The sequence below is a fragment of the Phoca vitulina genome, unplaced genomic scaffold (genome assembly GCF_004348235.1).
Source record: "Phoca vitulina isolate PV1807 unplaced genomic scaffold, GSC_HSeal_1.0 scaffold25, whole genome shotgun sequence".
NCBI lineage: Eukaryota > Metazoa > Chordata > Mammalia > Carnivora > Phocidae > Phoca > Phoca vitulina.
This window is the reverse complement of record NW_022589728.1, coordinates 38,041,175-38,063,523: the sequence shown is the minus strand read 5'-3', so window position 1 is coordinate 38,063,523 and position 22,349 is coordinate 38,041,175. Positions and strand designations below refer to the sequence as shown.

At 36.8% G+C, this 22,349-nt stretch overlaps 2 protein-coding genes across 3 annotated transcripts in view; both read left to right on the top strand.

Annotated features, from left to right (window-relative positions):
• The window catches only part of PIP4P2 (phosphatidylinositol-4,5-bisphosphate 4-phosphatase 2), a 56,121-nt gene extending 54,491 nt beyond the window's left edge, over positions 1 to 1,630 (top strand). Inside the window, exon 7 of the mRNA XM_032421678.1 lies at positions 18 to 1,630. Within this exon, the coding sequence (XP_032277569.1) occupies positions 18 to 161 (144 nt within the window). The 3' untranslated portion in view covers positions 162 to 1,630. The remainder of the gene's footprint in view (positions 1 to 17) is intronic.
• Positions 1,631 to 11,218: 9,588 nt separating this feature from the next.
• The window catches only part of CUNH8orf88 (chromosome unknown C8orf88 homolog), a 44,939-nt gene continuing 33,808 nt past the window's right edge, over positions 11,219 to 22,349 (top strand). The window contains exons 1-4 of one of the 2 annotated variants that reach the window (XM_032421996.1): positions 11,219 to 11,333; positions 12,601 to 12,606; positions 17,905 to 18,003; positions 19,956 to 20,029. In XM_032421996.1, the coding sequence (XP_032277887.1) occupies positions 17,931 to 18,003; positions 19,956 to 20,029 (147 nt within the window). In that variant the 5' untranslated portion in view covers positions 11,219 to 11,333; positions 12,601 to 12,606; positions 17,905 to 17,930. The remainder of the gene's footprint in view (positions 11,334 to 12,600; positions 12,607 to 17,904; positions 18,004 to 19,955; positions 20,030 to 22,349) is intronic. The other variant, XM_032421995.1, reaches the window with a different exon arrangement.

Genomic DNA, 22,349 nt, shown 5'->3' with positions numbered 1-22,349 from the left:
ATTGCTTTTTATTTTAGGTTGGCACCCAAGATTTTGCAAGGCGATTTCATGCAACCTATGTTTCTTGGGCAATTGCTTATCTCTTAGGTTTGATCTGCCTTATCCGAGCTTGTTATTGGGGAGCCATAAGAGTGAGTTACCCAGAACACAGTTTTGCATAAGCTTGCTTATAATTCAGTGCTGCAGGTGAGAGTATCTAGCAGTTCTTGATAAGCTACTCTGGACATCTTTGAATCATTCATCCTAATGGATTCCATTCTGGTTTCTGTATAAAGTTTCAAGACTTTGGGAGTATTTTATGAACAAATGCTCATTGCACTACATTATATGCAAATAGTTTGTTTTGCTGCTAGGTTTTCAGGCTCCGAATAATAAAACTGTGTCTTCATGTTCTTTTACATCTCTTAAAGATATTTTTGGATTTGTCACCAAACATTACATATAACATCACCCTTCCATTATTTTTAAGTCAGTTATTCCATTACTTGCTGATCTGTGAGTATTCCCAAGGAGTGTTTATAAATGTTTCTACAATAGCTTCACATTTGTACTCACATTTTAATTAAACAGTATCAAAATTGCTTGCTTTAAAATCTAAGCAATATGCATTTTGCTTGAACTGCTTACTGTAACTTTAACCTAAGATCATAGTAACCTTATTCAGGAAAAAAAAATTGAGTGTACCTTCAAAGACTTGACATTCTTGTCAGATAAAAACCATTTCTAGATACTGTATGCTTGTTTTTTGTTGTTTGTAGAAAGATACAATATTTTGGTAGTAATTTAAAATACAAGAATGAAATATTTATTTGTCCACAGTTGGAGATAATGTTGGATAAATGTTTTTTCTCAAAGATCACAGGACTTTTGTCTTTCATTTTTGTCTGCTTTTTTATTTACTAATTATAAAAGTTCTGGTCTAGATTTATGAAATTTAATGTTAATCAGCTGTATGTTTTCCTTTATAGATGTTGGAGGAAGTATTTCACATAACGTGTTTTATAATACTTAACCATTTAAACAAAAATATATTTACACTGGGTTGCCCCCATTTGCATTAGATCATGATAAATTTTTCTTATTGGGCCAATTATGGACTACTTATATAAGAAGAGAGCCTATGACATTTTACACTAGCTAAAATGTTGGGATTAGAGGTATTTACTCTTACCATTCTTCTCAAATATAGCTGGTCTGATAGTTACCCAATTTATTCAAGAAAGTAGATCAAAGACAAAAAGCAACATAGTTTTCTAAGAATTCACTAGGATTTAAGGAATCAGCTCTTGCACTGCCCGTCTTTGCAGTTTTGAAAAAGAAATTGCTTAATTGAGAAATAATGTTCTAAAGCCTTTAATGTAGTAGAATTAAGATAAAGAGATAATATGAGTAAATTAATTGGCTATTCCAGAGATAAGAGTAATAATTTAAATTATTTATGTTCCTGACTAGTATAAAAATGTACTCATCAGAGAATTTGGAGCAAAATACTTGTAAACTTCAAAGAGTAAATGATAAATGTCTAAATGCAGTAGCTCAGGATTATATGTACCTTTGAAAATACACTAATAAAGATTATTGTTCAAAACTACCTTGTTATATTCCATTTTTTAAAAATAAGATGGTGTTTCCAAAATTGCCTTGAGTTATTACTCTAAAGGAGTTTTCATGTTTAAGAACACATACAATGTTTATTTATATAATATTCACTTATGTTTTTTCTAGTATTTTCATGGTTTCATTTTAAAAGTACAGATTTTCAATCTCTTTGTGATACTTTTGATGTAAGGTATGAAATAAGAATCTGATTTATTTCTTAATGGTTAGCTCTTTGTAACAGCATTATATATCGAATAATCCATTCTTTTCCCACTAATTTGAAATCCCACATTAAATTATATGCTGCATGATCATTTTCCTTTTGGACTATAATTCCATGATAGCAGGAACTTTGGTGGTCTTGCTCACTACTTTATCTTCAGCATTTAGAACAGTACCTAGTGCATTTGTGTTCAGTAGATATTTGTTGCATGAATGAATAAATGATTGAATGAATTGGTATGTTGAATTCTCATCCCTTGGATTTGGCCTTTATATTTTGTTACAGAATGTATGGGTGAATATTCATATAATCTTTTGTTAAGGAAAAACTTCCTAAGTAAAACCCCAAAGCAGAAATCATACAAAAGGATTGATAGATTGTATGATAAAAAGAAAAACAAAACCTCTGTGTGAAAAAAATCATAAGCAAAGCCAAAAGATAAACTGTATTTCCAAAATAGTAGAGAGAATTAATCTTTTTAATACAGGAAGGAACTAAAGGCATGAAAAATCAATTCATGAAAGAAGAAATACAATAAGTAAAAACATGAACTTCTTTTCAATTTACTAATAATCAAAGAATATAAGTTAAAATAGAGATACTATTTTTTACCCAGCATATTAACAAAGAATGAAAAAGAGTGATTAATCCCTGTAATGCTGAAGATATGAGAAAGCACACACAAAAACACAGTCTTTGACATAGTAATTCTGTTTCTAGGAATTTATCCTAAAGGTGTTCTGGATAAAAGAACAAATATATTTGTACAATGATGTTTATCACATTTTTGTTTATAATAGGGATTAAAATTAAGAAGTCCAAAAATTAAGCAAGAAGGGATAAGTGAAATAAATTATGGTACACTCATAATATGAAATAGTAGGTAGTCATTAACAAGATGATGAAATTTCTCACCTAATTGAATTGGCAATGGTTCACAAAATACTGTGTGACAAAATCATATTACAAATCAAAATGTACAGTGTAATCCACTTTTTGAAGAAAATGATTTTATGTGTATGTGTTCACAAAACTAGGGAAAATTGAACACTAAAATATTAAGAGGGGTTATCTCTGGGTGATAAAAGATAATAACTTTTTAAAAAATTTCTGTACTAGATTAACAGTTGGAAGGTTTAGGTTTTGCTCTTGATGAAGAGATAAGAATGTTACGTGATGATCACATCAATATTTGTTACATTTTTATTTAGATTCTTGAAGAGCTTTAAAATAAATTTATTAAATCCAAACCAATGCATTTGATTCATAAAACCTTAAGTTTTAGAGTTAATATATAATTAAGCTTAGTCTTATGTGAATTAACATAAATTTTTAATTAATTAAATCCAAATTTTTGAGACTTTATACCCAGTTTTATTTAAAGTAGAGCATTCCTTCCACTGCCTGGTACAGATATGAAACACAGAAAATGCTGGGAAAATGTTATTTGAAAGAATACAACCCAGTCACTAATCAGAAAAGGAAGGATTTTTTTTTGTCCCTGCTGTACAAAGTAGTAAAAAATGGTCTAGTTCTTCTTAGAAAAGAGAAATATGGAACCACGCTCAGTTATTCTTGAGCAAGTCATTTGTGAGAGTACATGTGTCATTTAGAAGATCCGATAACAGGTGTCAGGTACAGTGCTGGTCTCACAGCGCGTGCAGTTTAATAGCCACAGGAAGCCTAGAAAGCACGTATTCTTTTATTTAAATTAATTAATTAGTTATTTATTTGAGACAGAGAGAGAGAGCACAAGCAGGGGGAGTGGCAGGCAGAGGGAGAGGGAGAAGCAGGCTGAGCAGGGAGCCCGATGCGGAACTGGATCCCAGGACGCTGGGATCATGACCTGAGCCGAAGACAGATGCTTAACTGAGCCACCCAGGCGCCCAGAAAGCACATATTCTTGTTTCTGTTTTACTAGAAGAAATTGAATTGTCACTCTCATAGTTCTGGATTTTAAGTAGCACAGGCATCTGCATTCAAAACAAGCACTCCCAGATGATTTTGATGTAGGTTTTCCTGGATCATACTCTTGAGAAACACCACACTATACCGTGCACATAACGTTTGCGTCGACTTTCACTCGCGTTCACATTTTCTTACGTACAAAAAGCTTGGTATTTCAGTAAATAATGACTTTTTTGTTTAGCTTTTGTTTCTAGTTTTGATCTAGCGATACTTGTGCTTGTATGTTATGAAATTACAGCCTTTCCATGTGCACTGTCTCACAAATTGCTATAAAGTCTAAACTTGCGGGGCGCCTGGGTGGCTCAGTCGTTAAGCGTCTGCCTTCGGCTCAGGTCATGATCTCAGGGTCCTGGGATCAAGCCCCGCATCGGGCTCTCTGCTCGGCGGAGAGCCTGCTTCTCCCTCTCCCACTCCCCCTGCTTGTGTTCCCTCTCTCGCTGTCTCTCTGTCGAATAAATAAATAAAATCTATATAAAAAAAAAGTCTAAATTTGCACTTATTTGATGTTTTGGTGCACATGTATATATATATATATATATATATCTCACACACACACACACACACACACACACTAAACCTGAAAAAAAACCCTGGTGTTTACTTATCTGCCTTACATATATGTTAATATTTAATCTCTATGTCATAGTTATGACTCTACCCTTGAAGAAGCTCAGAGAGGCTAAGTAATTAAAGGTCATTCAGTGTATATGTCACGGAGCCAGTTGGAATCCAGCAATCTGCCTTCAAAATTTATCTGCTTTCCACTACAGCATGAGATTTTATTGTGCTTTGCTTTGTACAGAAAAACTTTTGAATTTTGTGCCCCCTGCTGTTCATTGTCTATAACTCATTTGTGGAAAGAAAATTGAAAAATGTTTGCCCTCAGTATTCATTTCACAAAGAATAGAATACTACTTTTTAAATATTTTTATGAATTTGATATTATATCCAGCTTTATTTTAGAGCATTTTATGTAACAAAATATTATTACCTGTATTTATTTTCTTTTTTATAGTTACCATAAAATCATAAGACTGCTAGGAATATTACATATTAAATATGAGGAAATTGACATACAACAAATTTTAATGTAAATTCTTTTTCTTGTGATAGCAATATTAAAATGATTGGTAAATAGCACAAAGTGCTAAAAAGGATCTGTAAAGGTTTTCCATTTTAAAAATCATTTTACACGCTCAGTTACAAATTTAATGCTAAGATTATGTTTGGATAAATATACATATATTTGACTTGAGGTGGAATACTATGTGAAAAACAGAAAAATAAAAAGCCTATATTCTTTTGGGAGCCCATAGACTAAGGTATCAGATAAGGCTACAGATCTAAAAAGTGAGTATGGTTTGTAATTTGACAGTTGAGAGTCTTTGATCTACCGCACAGGTAGTCTTTTCAGTTTTGTCAGTGTAACTAAGCTCATCTAAGGTAACTTGCTAAATAGAAAGTGATTACACACATTCTTGACAAATTTTTAAATTTACCTTGAGTGGCTTATGCATATGTATAGGTACTAATGGTTGGTTGTAGAGCTACTGAAAGTTTCCAGTGTTCAAATCATTTTTTTCTGAAAAACCTTGCTGCCATGTCTGATATTTCTACATCAGATATACCTTTGGCTGAAGATATTGGATATTTAAATAATTATGGAGAAAATGTGTTATATTTTCATTAGTTTTTAAGCTTTTAGCAAGGGTAAGGTTAGGATATTTGTAGAGAATTCCTTAGCTTATGCAATGCTTTATTTTTTCCTGGCTTCTTGAACACCTACCTGCCTTACTCCTTCCTTTAAAAGTTCTTCTCTACCTACCATCTGCCGTCTACAAATCTCCTTTCACTACCCCCATAATCAATGCAGACTTCAGTACCTGGTTTTCATTCTTACCATATGCCATTGATTTAAATGTCAACGTGAATGGACTAATACTGTGGTCTGGACTCAGTTCTGATTCCATCAAGTCTAATGACCTTCCATTCCACTTCTGCTCGTCATCTCTAGCTGTATGGTGGGTGCTCACACTTAGAAGCACTCCATCTCTGAACTCTTATGCTCAGATATCCACTCTCTGGACCTGGACCTCCTCTATCCTTACAAAATCTTCATTCTCTTTGTACCACTAATTCATGGAGTATCACCTTCAGCACTTCGTTTTTAAATTATCTTCCAGTCTATCATCTCCTCTATTTCCAACGAATCTCACAATCACACAGATTAATACCACTATAGATTTTTAATTTTCTTTTTTTTAAGATTTTATATATTTATTTGAGAGAGAGAGACAGAGTGAGAGAGAGAGCATGAGCAGCGGGGAGGGGCAGAGGGAGAGGGAGAAACACACTCCACGCTGAGCCGGGAGCCCTATGTGGGGCTGGATCCCAGGACCCTGAGAACATGACATGAGCCAAAGACTGATGCTTAACTGAGTGAGATACCCAGGTGCCCCAGATTTTTAATTTTCACCTTCAGCTGCTCCTCAGCATTGTTTACCTATCTCCAGCAGTTTCTGCAAGTTTCCCACAGATACTATTTGAAAACTTCAAAATCCTAAAACCCCTTATCATACTTTCCACAGCAGACCCCCTTCCTCTGATAGCAGATGATTTCACCTATTCTTACCTCTGTCCCTTCCCTCTGCCTACACTCTAGATCCACCCCAGTCCCTCATTCCTCAGGAAACTCACAATATCTTTTCATTATTTCTATCCATCTGGCTGCCCACATCAATAACTGGCATCACCATTTTCACTTCTCATTCTCACACCCTTTTACAGTCCATCAGGTCTCCTTTATTCTCTCAAGTTCATGCACTTCTCTTTCTTCATGTCCAGACCTACCTTACTTGTTATCAACACTGCCGGGGTTACCTTAGAAGTCTCTGAACTGATCCCTCTGCTGCTGTTCTTGCTTTGCCTGCTCCCTGTCCCTCTCCTCAGTCCATCCTAAACTGTTACTTAGGTGATTCTTTTCCGAATGTATCTAAAGTCCTTCAATGTCTCTCTGAAGACTCATCCATCTGTAGCCTAATACTGAACCACTTACTCAAGCCGTGCCTCATATTTTGTGTTTCTGCAGTGTTGAATTACTAGTGTTTTTTGTATTCACTGTTCTTTCATTTCTGTATGCCTTTGGACATGTCCTTTTCCCTGCAAGCCATATCCCTAAGTTGGGATATAACTTCTTTTTATCCTTGAAAATTCTGCTCAGGCGTTACCTCCTTTAGGAACCCTTCCATGATCCCTCTTCTTTCTGTCACCCCCAATAGAATTATTTCTTTCCTTGTACTACTTCTGTTCCAAGTATATACTTCTAACTACTACCCTTATTTTATTAGTTTATAGGTATTTAAAAAAAAATACTATTTCAGAGACAGAGCATGAGCAGGAGGAGGGGCAGAGGGAGAGAGAGAATCACAAGCAGGCTCCCCAGAGAGCACAGAGCCCAGACCAGGGGCTTGATCTCACCGCCCTGAGATCATGACCTGAGCCAGACACTTAACCGATGAGCCACCCAGCGCCCCTAGTTTATCGGTACTCTCAAGACTATCATCCTTTTCTTGCTGATTTTTCCTCATACTGGCTTATTTCAGTTTGTCTTTGTATCCTCAGTGCCTGGCACCTAAGAAGCATAGATCTTCAAAACTTTTTTTCTGAAATGAGCTGAATAGGACCAAGTCTCTATTACGGTTTTCTAATGAATTGCTCTAATGATTATATGAGTGTGTGCGTCTGTGTGTATATATCCTCCATAAAATGCTTTGTAAATGTTTATGGAATAAGTGAATGAGAGGCAGACTACTGGCAGGAGGCTAGTAAGGAGATCATTTGGTAAACACTAGATAATGCTGTCTCTTCAGCTTTTCCCAACTCCCCAGGCTTTCAGTAGCACCACCCAGGCACACACACGCCATGGGAGTGACTTCATCAGAACAATTAGCTTAATGAATTGGAATTGTCTGTTTGTGAATCTGCACCCTCACTAGACAGTGTATTTCATGAGAGCAGGTAATCAGTTTGTGTGTGTTATGTGTGCTCATACAGGGTTTTATTAACTAAAAGGAAGGTACTGTGAAGGTCAAGTCAAATAAGATGAAAATATAATGGTAACAAAAACCTCTACTTACAATTAATAAAAGACTCATTTAACTGTGAATTATCCTTCTAGTTGGGATTCCTATTTCCACTCTTGCTTTTCCTCAATCCATTCTCCAAATCTTTTTTAAACCAAAGTAAATATTTACTTAGAAGCAACATAATGGCATCCAGTTACAAATTTTAAAAAAGCTGACGAGTACCAGCTATTAAAACAATCCATAAAAGTATTTTAATTAACTGCCTGAACCATCCCTATTTTTCCCTGTATTTTTACTTTTATGTATTTTGATTGCCTCTTCGTTTGACAATTTTGTAATGCATTTCCTTTGTGAGAGTAAATAGTTTGGTATTTTCTCCAGCATAGTTAATAAAAATTTATTTTTTATTATTGAAAATTTCGAAAAGTTAAATTTCAATAAAAACTTTAGTCATGTCAGTTTCTAGTATTGCTAAGTTTGGGGAAACCTGTTGAGTTTCTTATGTGAGCTCAATGATTTTGGAGCATTTTAAGTTTTTCCTGATCAGTGTGATTAACCTTAAATATTCTTGAAAGTACTCGCTAACTTGTCAAGCTGTTGTTGTTGAAGTGTATTATCTAGATTATCCTTGTAGATGCCACTATCTCTTGCCACGGCAACAAGAAATTTTCCAAAGTTTCAATGTATTTATAGGATTCATCCTTCTTCAATTGATTACTAAAAAATTTTGGACTCTATAACTTCTATTTAAAATTTACTTCTTCCTCTTGGGGCGCCTGGGTGGCTCAGTTGTTAAGCATCTGCCTTTGGCTCAGGTCATGATCTCAGGGTCCTGGGATCGAGCCCCACGTCGGGTTCCCTGCTCAGTGGGGAGCCTGCTTCTCCCTCTCCCACTCCCCCTGCTTGTGTTCCCTCTCTCGCTGTGTCTCTCTCTGTCAAATAGATAAATCTTTAAAAAAATAAAATAAAATAAAATTTACTTCTTCCTCTCAATGGATTACTGATTTTGGTTTGGTCTAAAATTTTTTTTCTTCAAATTAACTTTTTTGTCACAATAATTTCTGTTGATTTCATATAGTAATATATACAAAATAATTTTATTGTATAACGTATACATAATTGTATATGTTATATTGTTAAATATTTTCTTGAAGAAGAAAACTTCTATTTTGACAAGATTGATGAGAACTGACAAGTGTAGGTTTTCTGTATCTGGGGATTGGAAGGATTTATTGACTCCATTGTCCACAGACCTCTGGTGCTTCATGCCGTAGGACATGCCAGATGAGTTGTCTCAGTGGGGGTAGGAGTGTTCCTGGAAGCCATTTCTACATCTAAATAGCAATAACTTAACTATGTATGAAAGTAATTCTGAAACCACACGTTTTAAAATGGTAAATCCTATCATCTTACTGCCCCACTGTCCCATTGGTCTTGTAGTAAAATTTCACCTCCCTACTGGACCCTACAAAACCTTGTATGTTTTTGGCTTTTCCCTTCTCTCCATACTCATCTTTAATATTCTCTTCTTGCTTTCTCTTGCCTAGCCATACTGATCTCACATCAGTTTCTGAATTTTGCCAAACTTTGTTTTTCTTGCTCCAGGGCATTAAGATCTCTTCTGCTTACCTAGACACTTTTTTCCCATTTTTCATGAGCTTTAAGGTGTACTTAGATGATCCCTTTTCAGAGAGGCGTTCCTTCTTTAGTTACCCCATTCTAGACAAGCTTTCTTTGCCTTTAAACAGCATCCTTTGGAGGTTACCTGTCTTTTGAGTTCTCTAAATACTTCTTTCCAGATGCATACATTTTCTCAATCAGCATCCCTTTCCTAATATTCCATTTTGTCCATTATATGCTTATGACATATGTGTGTATGTGTATAGGCCTATATATGTATGGGTATATATTTTCTGAATTTATAAAATAGCTGATACAGGTCCCACTCTGAATTCATCATTTCCCTCCTCAAATCTGTTCTGCCTTTTGCATTCCCTACCTTATGTTACTACCACCTATTCACTTGTTTGCCCAAGTCAGAAACTTAAGAGTCACCTAGATTCTTCTCAGTCACCCCTTCCATGCAATCTGTCACTAAACTCTGTTGATTTCACTTCAGCAACATCTCTCAGATCTTCACTCCTTGTATGACATAATTTCTTACTGGAGTTACTGCAAACGCCGCCAAGGAAGCCGTCTTGTAGCCTGTTTCATATTGCTCTACCTCCTGCCCTCAAAATTCTGCCCTCCATACTGCTGTGAGAATGATCTTTCAAATATTCAAAAAGACAAACTATGAGAAATTTAAGACCTAATTCACGTCCACTTCTGTTTCATTTCCCCACTCTCGGTTCCCTAACTCCAGGTACTCCACACTAGACAAGTTTTTTCCTTTTGCACTTCCTTTCCTCCCTTCCCCCCCCACGCCCCCCCTCCCCCCCTCGCCAAATGCAACACACCAGCCCCGCACTGCTCTGAAAACGACTCGGGCATCCCAGGCCTAAGGGTCGGGTTAGGCATCCCTTGTACTGTGCTCCCAACCTGAATCTGTTCCTCTATCACAGTCCGGAGCACGGCCCACTAAACTGTCAGCTAGCCCAGGCGCCCAGCGGGTTGTGAGTCCTGTGATGGCAGGACTCTGCTGTTCTCCCGGGTAGCGCCCCCATGTCCCCGGCAGCCTACTGCGGGGGCACCCACACGGACACTCCAAGAACAGAAAAAGCGTGAATGAAAGAAAAAAGGTGAAGACTGAAAATAAAGGATTCGGATGGTGTTGCTTCAACTAATCTTGGTCTTTGGGGACAGCAGTCTGAGATAAAGTATTCCTGCCTGGCAACCGTTTCTGACAGCCGGAATCCTAGCACCGACCGGGGCTCCTCGGCGGCGCGGAGAACCGCCCGCGCCGTCGGGGCCGGCCGGCAGCTCTGACGCGGGAGGCACTCAGTCGTCAGCACACGGGCAGCCTGGCTCACAGAGGCGGCCTCGCTCACAGTCGCTGCCTGGAGCCCGCCGCTCGCCCTCCCCCTCTCGGGCAAGCAGGGCCGCCGACTGGGGTCCCGAAGGCTGTTCATGCGGGCGCGCCCAGTACGGGGCGAGCCTGCCAGCACCTCGGAGAGGCCACCCCCGGTCTCCTCCGCACGCAGCGCGGCTGCTAGAAAACCCGCGCCGGTCCCGCGCGCCCAGTACGCCCTGAGAAGCGCGCGCGCGACCGGCTTAACGGTTCTGGCCCCGCGGGCCTGCGGCCGCGCTCGAGGCCAGCCACCCGAGGCCCCGCCCCGCGCCCGCCTCGCGCCCCTCGTAGCCGCCGTCGGCCCCGCCCCCGCCCCCCCCGTCGCCCCCGGCCTGGAGCGGACTCGCGGCGGGAGCCGTTCCCCGACGGGCAGCGGGGCGCTGGGTCGCCGCGTTTGGGCTGAGCGCGGCGACGCTGCTGCCCCGAAATCCTCCCCGATCTTGAGGCGGTAGGTGGCTGGGGAGGATGAGCCGAACTGGGGGGGCAGAAGTCGGGCCCAGGTGTGAGGAGGCGGTGGGCGCCGTCTCTGAGGTCGGACACCAGGAAAGTTGTGAGGGAGGGGGGCCCTGGGGTCGGGCGGGACAAATCAGGCAGGGGCCCCCATAGGGTCCCCAAGGTGGGTCGTAGAGTGTGAGGGAGCGAGCACGTCGAGAGGATAGGGTGGTGACTGGTGTGGGAACACCCGGCGAGGGGCAAGTGGCTGAGGGAGAGTTACACTGCGGAGGGCATATTAAAACAAAAAACAGAAACGCCTGATAAAAAGTAAGTACATAGCGCCCTCTGTCCCAGGACCTGGTCCTTTGTGGTGGCATGGTCTGAAGACGTTTTGTCCCCCATACCCTGGCACCGTCACTACTAATTTTGGGCAAATTTTTTTTCTTTGGCATTATTGTAGTTGTTTTTATTAATAAAATAAACAACAAATTAATAATTAATTAGATGAAATTATATTCAATAGAAAAGAAAACCCAGCAGGAAAAAAAAAGTGCCAAGAAACCATATATGGTTAATTCACAGAAGAAAATCAAATGGTTCATGAAAGTATATGAAGATACACCACATAATTTATATGTAAAGATATGCCATTAAAAAAAACTGAGATGTAATAGACATATAACAGCTTCAGGTTTACAACATAATGATTCAATATTTGTGTCAAAAGGTTTTAATTGCTGGTAATTTAGGCAAAGTTACATATCCACAAGCACCCATTATCTAGTTTTATCCAATGTAAGTGTTAAATTTTGTTTCTATTGAAAGATACATCACAGAGGAAAACAATTTTTTTGATCAGTTGTAAAGAGAAGGCATGAAATGGAAAATATGGAACACTCTCTCCTTTTACAACTTTTTGATAGCTTAAATTTTTCCTGAATGTGGCAGCCTGATTTGTGGAATATAAAATATCTTTTATCACCTAAGTCATAATTGGTTTATCTCTTACTCACCTGTATTTCCTTTATATTACTTTTCATCTATCAGTTTAGCAGTTTGTGCTGTTTACTTACAAACGGCATGTGGCTTCAAGGAATCCTAACTTTGTATAATATTTTGAAGTAGAAAATTGAGATTAAATCCTATCTGATTATCATATGGGAAATATATATGGGGTAGATGAAAACATGGTCTTTTCACTTCTCAGATTATTTAATTTTATATGATCTTATTTCTTTTTATTTTAATTCCAGTGTAGTTAACATGCAGTGTTATATTAGTTTCAGGTGTGTAATACAGTGAGCCAGCAATTCCATAGAGTACTCAGTGCTCATCAAGATAAGTGTGCTCTTAATCCCCTTCACCTATTTCTCTCATCCCCTTCACTCACCTCTCTTCTGGTACCCATCTGTTTGTTCTCTATAGTTAAGAGTCTGTTTCCCCCCCCCCCCCCGCCCTTGTTCCTTTGTTTCTTAAATTCCACACAGTGAAATTTGTCTTTCTCTGACTGGCTTATTTGGCTTAGCATTATACTCTAGATCCATCCATGTTCCAAGTGGCAGGATTTCATTCTTTTTTATGGCTTAATATTCCAATGTACCTTTATGTATGTGTATACATATAGATATATGTGCATATATACATCTATAGATAAATGTGTATATATCCATTAATCTATATGATCTTTTTTTGTGTGTGTGTGTTCTAATAAAACTATTTTTTTTGTCCTTTCATACTTTTTTATATGATCTTTTTTTAAACATTTATTTATTTGAGAGAGAGCGAGCACGCGTGCCTGTGTGTGTGGCGGGGAGGGGCAGAGAGAGAGGGAGAGAATTTCCAGCAGACTCCCCCCTGAGTGCAGAGCCTGACGCAGGGCTGATCGCAGGACCCTGAGATCCTGACCTGAGCCGAAATCAGGAGTCAGACGCTTAACCAGCTGAGCCACCCAGATGCCCCTGATCTTATTTCTTAATTGCAGCAAAACCCTCAGCACTTTCTGAAGAAATGTAGAATTTAAGTTGGAAATTTTAAGTATAGTATCTGGCTTCTAAATACAGTACATGGTATGTATGTTTCTTATGTCGTGACCTATGGTAAGTAAGGCACTGTACCATGTCTACAGAATGAGGAAAGCATAGTAATCTTATAATTTATTTAGTATTCTAGAAAAATGATAAATTGAGGATATGGAAATTATTAGTAACTACCAATTTATTCAGCAAGTCTTTATATATAAATGTCCCTTTTCATAATTCATTAAAAAAATCCAATAAGCAATGTCCACATGGAATACTAGAGAGTCAGATGTCTTTTACTTACCAAACATGCAAGTTTAGAGACAAGGGCATGAACTTTATAGTTAAATCCTCATTTTTACCAAATATATACTATGTGAACTTGAGAATCTCATTTTTCTGAGTATTAGGTTTCACATCTATAAGGTTACTAATAATGATTTTCTACATATGGCTTAAAATTAAGTGAAATATTTATAAAGAATTTAGTATGTAATAGGACCTCAAAAAATGGAGTTTGAATTAAATAAGAATAGTATATGTTGCATAGTAAGATTATGTCCCAATTGGTCAGTATCTGTGCTTATTGTCCCATTGTACTGTATTTTAGAAAATTCTAGGCTAATTTATAATATCAGAATTGGTTGGTCTTTAGGATTCATAGCTTGATTTTTTTTTAAACAGAAAAGGAACCTAAGATATAGTTAAGTATTGCTAGATGTTAGAATAGCAACTAAAGCTTCCTGACATGCGGACCAATATTCTATTTCTAGCAGTTGGCCTTTTAAGATGATTTTTTAAATATGTGTAAACTTGGAAAAAAACTTTATTCAGTAGCTGTTTCTCAGCATGTATTAATAGAATGAAATTTTTGAGACATTGGATCAAAATGTTCTTTAAAAAATACTTATACTACAAGGCTGTATATTCATAGTTTAAAAGACAACTCCATGATTGGCCCACTACTTGTTATCCATTGTCGTTAGTAGGATTCTTTTTCTTTTGCAAGTGTTGTCCTTTGTTAACAGTTGATACCATAAATGCCTACCCTAGGTAGTACTAGTAGCTTCAAAGGAAACTTTTGGAGCTCTACATTGGGTGAGTGAGGCAGGTTTTAGAGTTTAAGATTATTTTATATAATGATTTTGTTAGTTCAGTTAATCTTTATTATTTTTAACCTAAACTGAGAATTAGGCTTTGGTTTGTGGAGTCCTGTCCTTCATAGATTATGATCCTGTGGATCAGTTTTACAGTGATAATTACTATAAATACTTGCCTTTTCCATTAATAACACTAACGTTAACATGATGTTAACAATAACGTAACATGATGCTTTTGTATACTGTGCATCCCAGACTTATTCCCTATAATATCAGTATCTCTATGCAGGTATAGTTTACTTAAAAAATATTAAATAGAATACTATCTGGCATTATCTTTTCTCATTTCCTTAACTGATGTGAATTTATATATCTGGAGCCCTTGCTTAGTTTTCCTACTATAAATTGACTATAAATTGAAAGGGTGGGTGATACTAAAAGATCTTTTATTTTTCGTTTATGTACTTGTGTTGCAAAACCATATAATAGTTCTGTAACTCCCCAACTCTTGAAAATCCCTAGTTTAAATACTGTGGATTTGCACTGCTCAGCAACTGGAAAGGACTTTACAACCTATCAACTCAATTTCAGCTGAGCAATGAAAAACAAGAAAGTGTGTGCCAAAGTACTCTATTGTATTCTGATTCATTAGTTTCATATGGGAAACAGGATGGAAAGTTACTACATACTAGTATTAGGGTTCTAATTATGTCTAGGATAAACATTAAATAACACAATATTAGATTGCTTTTTGGTCCTTATTTAAAATTTTTCCTTCTGCATAGAACATATTCAATATTTGAAGTATTTTTTTTTTGCTACGTATGCTTATAACTTTTGTTTCTTATTATATCAAAGTTGTATTGCCAACAAGTACAGACCGCATTAGTTTTTTTAGAAGGTTGTTAATAGCCATGTTGAAATACCAGTTAAGAGACACATTACAAAAGTTTGATAGGTATTAATTAACTAATTAATTAATTAACTGGCTGGCTTATCTCCAAACTTTAAGAAAAAGTAACTATTTTGTGCTTAGTTATCAGTGCTTTGAGAGGTTGTTTATAAATTTATGATTTTAACATCTGAATTGTGTCCAGAGGCATTTTTTAAATAGATGAAAGCATGTCTTTGGAGCTAAAAGGGTTATTAACCCTATTCTTTACTTTGGGAAACAGTCATTTAGGGTAATGATCTGCTTAAAATCATATGGTTACAACTGCTTCTGGATGAGCAGATACAAAGTCAGATAGAATTTTACTTTAGGCTTTGTTTTAATAGGCACCATAATTTGGAAATCTGTGTCCTATTCAGGCATCAGAAGGTTTTAGTTATATTTAAGAGGTATTTAAATTTATAGATTTATTTAGTAAAACTAATTATGTTACAGGTACTAGGACACAAAGATAAGTAAGATCTAGTTTTTTTAGCCTCAATTAACCAAGTCTAATCAAACAGGCATGTAATAGATTTACTGTGATACATCTTAGAATAATTAATAAATAAAATACAGTAAGGGCTAGTGGAAGAAGAAAGAAAGATAAGTTATTATTGTTATTATTTTACTGTCAGCTATCTGTTAGGAACTAGAAAGCTTCAGGTGAACTACTTTATTTTCCATTACTGTTGAGACATGAGGATATTTTTTTCCAAGGAAGTAACAGGAACTTGACCTTGGTCTTGAAAGATAAATAGCGTTTTGGGAGAAGAGCAGCAGGGAGAGTGAAAGAACTCCAGAACATATAAATATATGGTGAAACAAAATAAGATTTATGAATTCAACAATCTGTTAAACACCCACAGTGTTCTAGGCACTGTGCTAGACACGGGAGATATACCTGTGTGAAAGAACTATAATTTAATGGTCAGATAATAGGTAATTGCAACTAGTACAGTAAGTACCATATTGGAAGAGGATATACACAGGGGTGTTTTGTGAGCACATAAGGGTACTTAACCAGAACCTGTTCAATTCTGCCGGGGTGTGGGGTAGGAGAAAGGTTGGGCAAGATTCTTGATTCTTACTGGCCAGAAGCATGGACATGGGCATCCCATCACTTCCTTGATTCAGGACCTTGGGCAAGTTACCTAATTTCTCCAAGCCTTATCTGCAAAATTAGGATTATAAAAAAATAATAAAGCTAACATTATTAAGCTCTTACTATGTACCAGGCATATACATATATCTTATTTAGTCTTCACATCAAACCTAGGATAGAGAGGCTGTTTTCCATAGTTATATAACTAGGTGCTGGAGCCATAATATGAACCCATGTAGGCCAACCTGAGACCCGAACTCTAACTCTTAATTGTGCCTAATTAATAGAGTTATTCTGAATTTTAAATAATGTAACTTAGGTAAATGGTTTACTCTGCATGACACTTGGATGTCGGCTCCTATTTCTATTCTGAATAATCCAGGAGGATTATTCATTCAGGAGGAATTGAAGTTTTTAGAGCAGGTGTGTGTGTAAAGGGATCATAGTTTGGAGAGAAAGAGGTTATATTCATCCATTTGTTCAGCAAATGCTTGTGTTACACCTACTTTGGATCCAGTCCAGGTACTATGTTAGTTGCCAGGGAAAGAGTGTAAATGAAAATATTGTTCCTCACTTAAAGAATCTGCTCCTCACTTTTGTAAGTATAAAAGACAAATCAGTCATTATAGTATAGTACAGTGTTCTCTAATGCCATGATGTAGGCATATTCACTGTGTCCCATGAACATAGGGAGAGAAGGGAGTATTTAAATCAGACTGAGTGATCAGGGAGATGAATTCAGTGCTACTGTGGAACTAAAAGAGTAGTGGTGGGAAAGAAGAAAATAGATTTGAGAAATATTTTGGAAGTAGAATGGACAGGAATTAGAGACTAATTATGGTATGGAGGCTCTTATTTAGATCTTATTTAACCAAAGGTGATCTGAGGGAGTTGAAGACTTTAAGGAACATCTTTGGAGTCAAAGTAATGAATTTGATTTTGGATATCTTGAATTTGAGGTGTCTGTGATAAAATGTAAACAGAAATATCTTAAAAAATAGAATTGGAATTTAAGAGAGGTAGATGCTAAATGTATAAATTAGGGTATATTTATCATGTAGATAGGTAGTTGAAATCATCAGAATAGTTGAGGTCAGGGAAGAGGATCAAAGCCAAATTTGGAAGAATTCCTAAATTTAATTGGTGGAAAGAAGAGGAATAAGCCAAGGAAGTTAGAAGAGGTAGTCAAAGAAATAGGAAACAAACTAAAAGAAAAGTCAGGGAAGTTATGGGAGGAAAATATTTCAAAAAAGGGAATGTTCCATTGTGACAGATGGTATAAAGGGCTCTGAGGTTTCCACCTTAACTTATAAAATAGATTATCTTCAAATGAATGTTTGTGTGTGTGTGTGTGTGTGTGTGTGTGTATGTATATAAAAGCATCTTGATTATCTTGTTGAAAAGATAAGATCCATTTTTCCTTCCTAAAGTATGGAACCTCAAGGTCTTTGTGATAATGGAAACCAAAAAATTGATTGGTAAACCGCTTCAACCAGCAAGACCTGTTCGTCATCTGACTTCTCCCCCTGGTGAGTAATCTGGGGTATATATCTTTAAATATTAATTGTTTAATGGCTAAGTAGTATATGAAAGGCTAAATAATATATGAAGTAATTGTTTATGCTGGGTAAGAAATATTGAAAACTAATGATCTTGTTTGTTTGAAGAATTTAAAAACCGAAGAAAAAGACTCTTAATAGTCTGTGAATCCATAGTGTACCAGACTAACAAAGGTAGGAAGAATGGCTCTTGCCTGAGAACAACTTTTTGTATTTTTTTTATGTCTCATTTTCATGGTTAACTGGCTTCTGCTTAGAATGATACTCTAAATACAAATTGTGCCCTGTGATTATGATCACTGCAGAGCAATCATGCTGGAGAGAGAATTAGCCTTTAAAAAAAATTCCTAACAGCATATAAATGAATGAATAAATGAATGAATACAAACAAAACAACAGTTACAGATTAGGGCTATGCTAGGACATATAGTCTCATTTTTCAGGAAATTTAAACAAAAATTTCTAAAATTAAAGATTTTTTCTTTTGCCTATAAAACTAGTATTTGGGACAAATTTTTGGAATACTTTTTCCTTAATTGGATTATTAACCCTTTATTTTTTTCATTGTTGCCAGAATGGCTTCTGTATTTTAACTTAGGTTTATATGTATATGTGTATATATATCTCCTAAATATTAATATATATATCTCCTAAATATTAATATATAAATATGTCAGCATCCTATTAAAATATTCTTTAGTCCATGTGTTCAACTGAGTAACTGATTAGAAAAGGGAAAAAAAATAGCTCTTTTATTGGGTGCAAAGATGAAGCAGAAAAGATAGAAATGGCACCAGTTCCTCAGTCTTCAATTTGTTCTCCCATCCTTGGTTCTTACAAGGAAGAGTGTCTCTACTTTGGTCATGTTTCCCCTGAAGATGGCTATGACTTAAGAGAGACAAATGAAATTAGGGATCTTCTGGACCATAGCTTTAGCAGTGTTGATGCCATCTCCTTCTGGTGTGCTGAAGAAGCAGTAGTTTGGGGTCAGGTCTCAGCTTTTCTCCTAAAGGGAAGGGTATAAAGCCATTGGCAGCAGCTCCTTTCTGTGACCAGCCTGTTTACAGCACCCCTCACTCCCTTATCTGTACAGATTCAGTTTTTCATTGATCCTTTCCTTCCAAGTCTGTTATAGGGGTTAAAGGTAGTGGGCCCATCTCTCATTTAATTATATCCTTTTAAGATCCAGAGAGAAGTAGTTTTATTAGGTAGAAAGGCTTAGTAAATCAGAAACTAATTTTGGCCTTTTTCAATATACTTCTGTATTCCCTGGCTAGCTCACATCCCCAGAGAATTCTACTTTTCTTCAAGACCCAGATAGAATTATTTACTTTTTTTTTTTAAGACTTTATTTATTTATTTGAGAGCGAGAGTTAGAGAAAGACCAAGCTCGAGCTGGGCTTGAGCAGGGTGGAGGGGCAGAGGGAGAGAATCTCAAGTAGATTCTGCACTGATCGTGGACCCCAATGCAGGGCTCGATCTCACGACCCATGAGATCGTGACCTGACCCAAAACCAGGAGCTGGACACTGAACCAACTGAGCCACCCAGGCACCCCAGAATTATTTCCTTTTGTGAAGCTTTCCTGTATATCACACAGCCCAGTCTGCTCTCCCCTAGTATCTTCTCTGTAGCCCTCATATAACTTGTTTTTATTATAGTAATTGTTTATGAGCTTGTCTTTTAAAATAGACCATGAACTCTTTTATCTCTGAACTCTTTTCACACTTACAACCCGTCCCCTAACACAGTGGCTGACATTTCATAGTGTTTAATAAATATTTGTTAAGTAAATGAATTATCAGAAAACAATTCAAAACAGTACCTAGAATATCCTGGATACCTAAGGTTTTTGGGTGGTTGTATATCATTTATTGAAGTAATGGGTATTTAAAGTATTTTTCTTTTTTCCCCTTCTAACAGGAGCAGTATTCCCTTTCAACTTTCAAAATGAATATTCATGCAACACTCAGTGCTTACAAAGTGGAGTTAGCAGAGTAAGTCCTAGAAATTATAATAAAATGAAGTATTGCAGACTGGAAAGTAACATTTGTTAGATGGTGCTGTGCCAGGTACCATGCTAAGTACTTTATATACTTTTTAAAAAGTTATGATATATTTCAATAATATACTAAAGGAAATTATACCTGTTGCCCAGCATTTTCAAATCTAAACATTTTGCTGTATTTTAGAAAATGTTAAAGAGGGGTACCTGGGTGGCTCAATTGGTTAAGCATCCAACTCTTGATTTTGGCTCAGGTTATGATCTCAGGTTTGTGAGATAAGATTCTCTCTCTTCCTTTCCCTCTGCCCCTCCCCTGCCTAAAAATGTTAAAGAAGAAACCTAACATATATTTTAAAACCCCTATTTATCCCTCCACTAACCCATCTTCTCCTCACCCTCCTTTTCTCACCCCTATGTAGGTATATGAGAATAGTGTTCATTGTGCAGTGGAATCCTATTTCCTGCCATCCCCAAGTATTGCTTTAAATGTGCGCAGTAAAGCTTGTCCCAGAGATGGGCCCAGAGAGGTGGTGGCTGGCCTGAGGGGCACATAGCCACATGCCAAGGTTCTGATAGGAAGATGAGCTTGAGCCCCAGCGCTGCCATTTCCCAGCCCTGTGACCTTACATGAGTGATTTCTTTCACTTCTCAAAGCCTCAGTTTCCTCACCTGAAAATGGGGCTAATAGCTGTCTTTCTCACAGGTAAGTGTGAGGAGGAGGCAGCAGTGAGCTAATGCTTCCAAAGTCTTAGCACTGTGTCTGGCATGTAGTAAGTGCTCGTTCCATACATGCAGCAGTTTTCCTGGCTGTGCCTGGGGACTGTGCCCCTCCACCATCCCATTTTCTTCTCACCCTCCTCCTTACCCTCCTCCAATTATTTTCAATTTGTTATTGTTTCCATGAATGTATTAGTACTTTTGCTACAACAAATAGAATTGTTTCAACTGTTTTATAATTTTATATAAATAGTATTATACCCACATGTGTTTTTGCTGTTCTTTTTGCATTTAGGTTTATATTTTAAAATTTCTAACATAATTTTTTGACTAAGTAAAATCATCAAAATTGAAAATTGAAAACATATAAAATGGCATTTAGTGAAAAATTTCCCTGCAATCTCTATCCCCTAGTCACCAACTTTCTCTGATCAGAACTAACCATTGTACCAGTTTCTCACCTAGATCCTTCCAGAAATAGATTATGCATGCACAAGCATAAGTATATTCATAATAAATAGAATGTTAGGCAACTTTTAAAATGAATAAAGCTGTTCTATATGTGCTGATACAAAAAATCTCTTTATATATATTAATACGCCATATTTTTTGTTCCATTTTCTATTGGTGGGCTTGGCACTTGTTTCTATTTTACAATAAATGCTATGCACATCCATCCATATGTTATATTTTATGCATATTTGGGAGATTCTCTGCATTATAAAACTGAAGTAGAAGTACTATGTTAACAGGTAATCTTATCTTCAATGTTATTATTTACTGCTAAAGTACTCTCCAAAGTGATTTGTATGAGCAATGAAGGAGAGGTCTGATTTTTCTACATCCTTGCCTTGTTATTGTCAGACTTCAAGATTTTGTCTTGTAAAATGGATAAGAACTCATGTATTTTTTTTTTTTTTTAAAGATTTTTATTTATTTATTTGAGAGGGAGAGCAAGCGAACATGAGTGGGGGGAGGGGCAGAGGGAGAAACAGTTTCCCTGCTGAGCAGGGAGCTCCATATGGGGCTCGATCCCAGGACCCTGATATCATGACCTGAGCTGAAGGCAAACACTTAACTGACTGAGACACCCAGGCACCCCTGAGAAATATCTTTCTGTTGGTTTTAGTTTTTAATTTTCTATTATTTGTGAAGTGGGGCATCTTTTCATGTTTAACTTGGCCATTTGGATTTTCTCTTTTTCTGAATTGCCAGTTCATATCATTTACCCATTTTTCTTGGGTTGTCTTTTTCTTTTTGGTTTATATGCCTTTAAACTGTATTTTGGATTTTAATTATTTTTCTTTTATGCAGAGCAAATATTTTCTTTCCTGGGAATATGGTTTATGAGAGAATTGTTTCTTTTTTGTGGTGTTTTTGTTCAGAAGTTTTAAATCTTAATGTAGTCATATTATCAGTGTTTTTCTTTATGATTTCACTTTTTATGTGATTGTGAAGTCTAACCATTGCTAACATCAAAAGATATTTTCCTACATACGTGTTCAGGTATAGTCTACCTGAAATTGATTTTTTTATAAGATATGAGATAGAAATCTAATTTTTTTAATGTAGATGACCAATTCTCAAGTATAATT